The sequence below is a fragment of the Otolemur garnettii genome, unplaced genomic scaffold (genome assembly GCF_000181295.1).
Source record: "Otolemur garnettii isolate 467f Iridium unplaced genomic scaffold, OtoGar3 scaffold00020, whole genome shotgun sequence".
NCBI classification, from domain to species: Eukaryota; Metazoa; Chordata; class Mammalia; order Primates; family Galagidae; genus Otolemur; species Otolemur garnettii.
The window spans coordinates 4,327,891-4,335,541 of NW_003852415.1; the positions used below are offsets into that span (position 1 = coordinate 4,327,891).

The 7,651-nt window shown below is 39.4% G+C and overlaps 2 protein-coding genes across 2 annotated transcripts in view; one reads left to right on the forward strand and one right to left on the reverse strand.

Moving 5' to 3' along the window:
• SLIRP (SRA stem-loop interacting RNA binding protein) overlaps positions 1 to 2,295 on the forward strand; it is a 12,281-nt gene extending 9,986 nt beyond the window's left edge. The window contains exons 3-4 of the mRNA XM_003787067.3: positions 968 to 1,075; positions 2,187 to 2,295. Coding sequence (XP_003787115.1) covers positions 968 to 1,075; positions 2,187 to 2,255 — 177 coding nt within the window. The 3' untranslated portion in view covers positions 2,256 to 2,295. The remainder of the gene's footprint in view (positions 1 to 967; positions 1,076 to 2,186) is intronic.
• Position 2,296: 1 nt separating this feature from the next.
• Positions 2,297 to 7,651, reverse strand: part of SNW1 (SNW domain containing 1) — a 39,438-nt gene continuing 34,083 nt past the window's right edge. Inside the window, exons 12-14 of the mRNA XM_003786948.2 lie at positions 6,936 to 7,053; positions 3,054 to 3,217; positions 2,297 to 2,969 (exon numbers count right to left, since the gene is read on the reverse strand). Coding sequence (XP_003786996.1) covers positions 2,771 to 2,969; positions 3,054 to 3,217; positions 6,936 to 7,053 — 481 coding nt within the window. The 3' untranslated portion in view covers positions 2,297 to 2,770. The remainder of the gene's footprint in view (positions 2,970 to 3,053; positions 3,218 to 6,935; positions 7,054 to 7,651) is intronic.

Sequence of the window (7,651 nt, forward strand, 5' to 3'; positions counted from 1 at the left end):
GTTGGAGGTTGCTGTGAGCTGTAATGCCACGGCACTCTACCCAGGGGGACAGCTTGAGGCTCTGTCTCAAAAAAAAAAAAAAAAAAAAAGAAATTGTCATCTATAAGAGGTAAGGGAATGGATCATTGAGATATCTCCTAGAAACTTCCTGCATTCTATGTTAATCCTCATAAAGTTAGTTTCTAAACATTGGGGGTTTTGCACAGCATAACTTAGTAATGAGACTAATGAGAAATGGTCATCTACACTGAATATCACGGCATCTGCCCTTTATTGCAGGCCGGGAGGGGTAGAGTACATTCATATACTAGAAGCTCTTTTCCATTTGTGATGGATAGGTTGAATGAGAAGCACTCTGCCTTTTGTACAAGGGAAAGTAGCAAAATTATTTAAAGCAACCAGAAGTTTGGAACTAGATTAAAGATAGTTCTTTCCAGTTTTTAAAATGAGGAACATGTGATGATGATAGTGGCAGTGATGAGAAGTCTCAGAAATAAGCATATAATATGGTAGGTTTTTTTCTTTTTTTTGCAGTTTTTTGCCGGGGCTGGGTTTGAACCCACCACCTCCGGCATACAGGGCTGGTGCCTTACTCCTTTGAGCCACAGGCGCTACCCTAATATGGTAGGTTTTAAGGCTTTATTTTCTAGTTTATAGCAACGAGGTTAGAAGTAAGAATAGTAATCAAAATTTCCCTGGGTTACTACTGCTTGTGTGGTTTGTAGCTAGAATAACAGAAAGTCATTGCCTTATCTTCTCTAATGGCAGAAAAGCAGATGGAGAGTTAAGTTTAACAGGGATTTAGCTTTGAGCATCTCAGAGGGGTAAACATGTACTAAATCAAGGTTATTGGCATTTGTTAATGTCAATCAGCTGATTTTGCAGATGAAAAAGTTGGTAGTTTGATTGGAGCTCGTGGGAACTTTTAGGAGATCATGACTAACCTTCCTATATTTAAAATTCTTAGGACAAAGAGACGGGCTTTCATAGAGGTTTGGGTTTGGTTCAATTTTCTACAGAGGAAGAACTGCAGAATGCACTACAACAGGAAAATCATATCATTGATGGAGTAAAGGTAAATGTTTCTGTATTATACGACAATGAGCTTTCTGTATATCACATAGGTCAGAAGTATGGAATGGCAGGGACCCTTAAAAGCTTTTATAACCAACTGAAACTGCCTAAGATTGTTATAGCGTGGTGGAGATAGTGTCCAGTTTTCTAAGGTCTGGAGAAGGAAGTACATAAGGACCATTTAATGGGTAGCAAGGTAATGTAACACAGAACAGAGGAAACAGCAGTCTGCTTTCAAGTCAGGCAAATTGGTAAAAAAATCCTGGCTTTCCCACTTACTAAGTGATCTTGGGTCAAATTGACGTAACTTTTTTTTTTTTTTTTTTGAGACAGAGCCTCAAGCTGTCCCCCTGGGTAGAGTGCCATGGCTTTGCTGCTCACAGCAACCTCCAACTCCTGGGCTCAAGCGAGTCTCCTGTCTCAGCCTCCCAAGTAGCTGGGACCACAGGCGCCCACCACAACGCCCAGCTATTTTTTGGTTGCAGCTGTCATTGTTGTTTGGCAGGCCTGGGCTGGATTCGAACCCACCACCTTAGGTGTATGTGGCTGGCGCCTTAGCCGCTTGAGCCACAGGTGTCGAGCCGACATAACTTTTAATAGGAGTTTAGGGAGTGCTAAGAACAAGGAACACAGCAACTGCTTGAATTTCTGGTACTGACTGTGTAATAAAAAGGCAATCTTGGGCAGTGCCTGTGGCTCAAAGGAGAAGGGTGCCGGCCCCATATACCAGAGATGGTGGGTTCAAACTGGCCTGGCCAAAAACTGGAAAAAAAAATCAATCTTAGAAGACAGAACCTCAAGCTATCCCCCTGGGTAGAGTGCCATTGCATCACAGCTCACAGCAACCTCTAATTCCTGGGCTCAAGCGAGTCTCCTGCCTCTGCCTCCCAAGTAGCTGGGACCACAGGTGCCTGCCACAGCACCCAGCTATTTTTTGGTTGCAGCTGTCATTGTTGTTTGGCAGGCCTGGGCTGGATTCGAACCCACCACCTTGGGTGTATGTGGCTGGCGCCTTAGCCACTTGAGCCACAGGCGCTGAGGCAGAATGGTAATTTTTAAAGTTTTTGCTTACATTGCTTTTCCCTTACAATGCTTATTTGACTTTTTTTCAGCTCCAGGTTGAAGCTCCAAGATCAAAAGTTTTGCCAGAGTACCAAACATCAGATGAAGAGAAAGATTAAGACTATTATTATACTTGTAAATAAAGTTAACTGAGAATTACGTCTAAATGGTTTTATTTGAAACAACAGTTGTACCAAGCAAGAGCTTACTTTCCCCACTTGAAATTAAAACAGCACAATAGGGGGGAAAAGTCATTTGGCAGAACAGTTCCAACATGTGAATGTCCTTCTACTCATCATGGTTGCGGTAACTTTATTCATAAGCAGTTGTTTGTACACAAAATATTAGCCCCATACTACTGATGTCACACAAAAGGAAGTGGTCTTAACTTTGTATGTGGGGCAATATGTTCTATAAATGCCGAAAGGTAGGAGAAGCACAAACCAACCACTCTTTAGAAAAACTAATTCAAAGTAGATTTTTCTATTTCCCCCTTTCTCCCATAATAAAAAGTACTGCTGGGATCTGGCACCCAGATTTGGTTTTTATCCTGACCATTTACAAAATGTTCCCCTAACAAATTGCATCATTAGGGTTTTGGATAATAGTTCATTCACTCTGAAGAGACATGTTCCTACTCCTTCCTCCTTTTCTTGCCTTCATGCTCATGTTCCTTGGGGCGGCTGCTATCTGAGGGTCTTTTAGAGCCACCATGCTGTTTAGCTTCTTCTAAAAACTTGTCCAAGCCGAAAGGATCTTCCTCAAACTGAACTGGTCCTTCTCTGCCTCTCTGCCTACGGTCTGAACCAGAAAACTCCTTGTCCGGTACAAATCTAGGGAAAAAGAGAAAGGACTATGAAATACTGTTTTCACTGGTGTAAACCCTGAAAAGTGATTTGAGTTGCCTGACTTGGTACCTGTTGGTCTTTAGTTTGGCTTCTAGGTCATCACCATACATATCCTTGTCCAGATTTTTACTGGGCCTATAAATACTCTGGGCCATATCTTTACCACCTCTCCATGCTTGATCATAAACATTGTAAATTTCATCTTCGCCACCTGCAAACCCACTGTCCATGCCCTGTGGAAAAAATGATAAAAATTTAAAGATGCATATAATATTTTTATTAAAAACTGAATCTGGTAACATTCCTAGGAAGAATAAGCCCTTGCTCCTTTATAGTTCACATTTTCAACAACATGAACTAAACAATTTAAAAAGGTCTTCATTAAACTCATGGAGCTCATAAAAACTTTTGTTTTTATCAATTTTGGGTCCTTACCCAGAGGCTTAGATTTAATATGGTTAAGTCATTACCAAGTTTAATTAGTCATTAGAATTGTGAGGTACTACTTTAAGGAGGAACTTCACAATTTCAATCTGTATAGACGTAGTGGCAAAAAAGATAAAGAACTGTAAAACATTGCAATGATGCATTTACAGCAAAAAATAACGTTATACTCCTTAACTGCCTATGGATATCACTATTAATAGCAATTATGATACTCTCCATGTTAAGTAAGGAAACATGGAAAAATTTACATTGTAACTTTTATGTGGAACTTTTTTTTCCTTTTTTGAGACAGAGTCTCACTATGTCACCCTTGGTAGAGTGCTGTGTTGGCACAGCTCACAGCAACTTCAAACTATTGGGCTCCAGTGATTCTCTTGCCTCAGCCTCCCAAGTAGCTGGGATTACAGGCGCCTGCCACAGTGCCCAGCTATTTTTTGTTGCAGTTGTTTAGCTGGCCTGGGCTGGGTTCGCATCCACCACCCTCAGTGTATGTGGCTGGTGCCGTAACCACTGTACTACAGGTGCCGAGCCTATGTGGAACTTTTATCCCTTTGCTTAGGCTGGTAAGTTGCCATTGAATTGTGGTTAAGAACAAAGCTTTGGAATAATAAAGACATCGAAGTTTGAATCTTTTCTTTCTTTTTTTAATATACTTTTTGTTATTTGGAAATAAATAGTCCCCATAATCTCTGTTTTACTAACTCAATCAAAAATTTAGATTTTTGTGTGTGTTTAAACCAAGTCAAAAGTATATTTCCTTAGGCTTTTACTAGTAAGTGGTGCTATCTTCATTTGTACTGTGTAATTTATAATTGGCTTAGATTCCATCTGGCATTTTATTATTTTATTGTTTGGGATTCATTGAGGGTACAAAGAATTACATTACATTTCTTGGATAAAGTCCCTCTTATAATTGTATCCCATCCTCAAGAGGTGTGCCCTACACCATGACCCCCCTATTTGCCTCTCCTATCTCTGCTCCCTCATTCTCCTACCCCTCACTTTGTATTGGATCATCTACTGCCTTCATATTAGAATTGAGTACATTGGATTCTGCTTCTCCATTCTTGTGATGCTTTACTAAGAAGAATGTGTTCCACCAGGAACATGGTATGTTGTTCCATTTGTTAATATCTTCTATTTCTTTCCTTCCAAATTTGAAGTGATACCCCAGGATTTGTTTTTATTACTAAGAATTGCCTTGGGTATATGGGGGTTTTCTGGTTAATACAAAAGCTGTAAAGTCTCTTATTTTTTTAATGGCTGAATAGTATTCCATGGTATACATGTACCACAGGTTGTTAATACATTCCTGGATTGGTGGGCATTTAGGTTTTCTCCACAATTTGGCAACTGTAAATTGAGCTGCGATAAACAGTTTAGTGCAAATGTTCTTATGATAAAATGATTTTTTTTCTTCTGGGTAGTTGTCTAGTAATGGGACTACAGGATCAAATGGGAGGTCTAATTTGAGTTCTTTGAGGATTCTCCATACTTCCTTCCAAAAAGGCTATATTACTTTGCAGTCCCATCAGCAGCGTAAAAGTGTTCCCTTCTCCACATCAACACCAGCATCTCCAGCTTTGAGACTTTGTGATGTGGGCCACTCTAACTGGGGTTAGGTGATATCTTGCTAGTTTTGAATTACATTCCTCTAATGATTAGGGGCAATGTGCATTTTTTCATATTTGTTATCCATTCGTCTGTCTTTAGAGAAGGTTCTATTCATGTTTCTTGCCCAGTGATAGATGGGATTGTTAGTTCTTTTTTTGTTGATTAGTTTGAGTTCTCTGTAGATTCTAGTTATCAAGCTTTTGTCCAATTCATAATATGCAAATACCTTTTCCCATTCTGTAGGTAGTCTCTTTGCTTTGGTTGTTTCCTTACCTGTACAGAAGCTTTTCAGTTTGATATTTATTTTTGTTGTTGCAATTCCCACAGAAGTATTCTTTTTTAATTTTTTTTATTTTTGAGACAGAGCCTCAAGCTATCCCCCTGGGTAGAGTGCTGTGACATCACAGCTCACAGCAACCTCCAACTCCTGGGCTCAAGCGAGTCTCCTGCCTCCACCTCCCAAGTAGCTGGGACCACAGGCACCTGCCACACTGCCTGGCTATTTTTTGTGCAGCCGTCATTGTTGTTTTGGCGGGCTTAGGCTGGATTCGAACCCACCACGTTAGGTGTATGTGGCTGGCACCTTAGCCACTTGAGCTACAGGCGCTGAGCCTGATGATAGTATTTTAATGGGGACTGCACTGCATCTGTAGATTGCTTTGTGAAATACAGACATTTGACAATGATGATTCTTCCCAGCCAGAAGCATGATATGTTCTTCTATTTGTTAATATCTTTCACTATTTCATTTCTTCCAAATTTGAATCTTAATTCCATCAGTTACTAGCTAAATGTCTGTTTCAATTTCCTTATCTAAACAATAGAATAGTATGACTTCATAGGGTTTTTTTAAAGATTGAGATAATACAAGTAAAAGACTGAGAATTATGCCAGGAATATAAAAAGCCCTTAATTATTACTTAAAAGGGCTTACTCAAATACTACCTTCAAATCTTCCTTAAAAATCAAAGTCATAATTATACTATGACGTAGAGAACTAGAACTTCTATAGTCTTGTTGTCTGACATATAAACACATACACACACATTTGTCTGGTTGCCTTCTCCAGCAGATTGTGGATTCTTTGACGGCAAAATGCACCTATTCTTTATGTTTAAAAGTTTTTACTTTTTTAAAAAAATTTCAGATTAATATGAAAGTATAAATGTTTAGGTAAAGGTAAAGTTCAAGTTGTAGTTGAGCCCTTCACTCAGGTGGCATGCTGAGCACCTCACATTGTGCACATTAGGTGAGATCCTGCCAATCACCCTCCCTCCTAACCCCCACCGTGCCCCTCGCCCCCCGTTAGACTATACTTGCGTTTTTTTCTACATGCATCTATCTTTGGATCTTACTGACTTATGTATAGTTAGATCAGTATTAAATGAATTAAAATACAAAGGTATTTCTTCCAGGCCTAAAATGTCCTAGTTAGTTAATGACAAATGGCACTAGAGATCAGATTTGCTGACAATCAGTCTAGTACTTTAGTTTTACAGCTTCATTTTTAAAGATTTCTAACTTCGTATGTTTCTACAACATTAAAAAAAAAATCTGATATTCAACCAAAAAAATAATCCAAGAGGTACTTTTGTAGGACATGGGCCGTTTTAGAAACAAAAGACTTTACAATGGAACCTATAAAACCAAGTTTTACCACCTAATTTCTTTGATTTTTCTCTTAGTGTCCCAAATTTTAGCCAACTGTTTGGAGGTCACAATCATAACTATTTCATCTTACTTGTGTCTTAAGTTACAACAAACAACTTCCATTTACTTCTGTCATCATACTGGCAAACCTTAGGCTGATCCAAATCTCAGATAATTTTCTTTTATCTAAGGATAGGTAGTCACAGAAACACATGAGATATTGTTCTAAACTCACTATACCTTGGATTGGTTGAAGAGCCTTTGGTCATACTGAACTTCATTGGAAGTCCGAGGATTGGGCACACCAAGAGCAATGACTTCACTGATATCCCGATTTTCATTTCTCTGCAGTTTTGACCTATTTTGAAATAAGAAGTTACTAACTGAAAATGCTTTACAATACAAACCGAATATACTCAATTTAAATATGTAATACAACCATTCTCAGAAGCAAAGGAAATAGGTATGTCATGTTCACATTTTGTGAATATTAGTAGAATCTCCATAGTTGACCCTACATTGACCACCTCCTTAAGTTGATCTAATTTTCATAGACTGGACATGCACCACATGTACGTATTAGTACAATAGGCCTAGTTCCTTATGTTGACCACTTCCATATGCTGACCAGTTTTTTACAGTCCACTGGGTGGTCAACTTGCATAGGTTCTACTATATATTCCTTGATAATGTGTAATCAGGTTGCCAGCCCTTACAGGAATTCAGATATATCACTAAAAAGGTAGATTTTCCTGGGCGGTGCCTGTGCTCAGCAAGTAGGGTGCCAGCCCCATATACCAAGGGTGGTGGGTTCCAACCTGGCCCCAGCCAAATTGCCACAAAAAAATAGCCAGGCTTTGTGGCAGGCGCCTGTAGTCCCAGCTACTTGGGAGGCTGAGGCAAGAGAATCACCTAAGCCCAAGAGCTGGAAGTTGCTGTGAGCTGTGACACCTTGG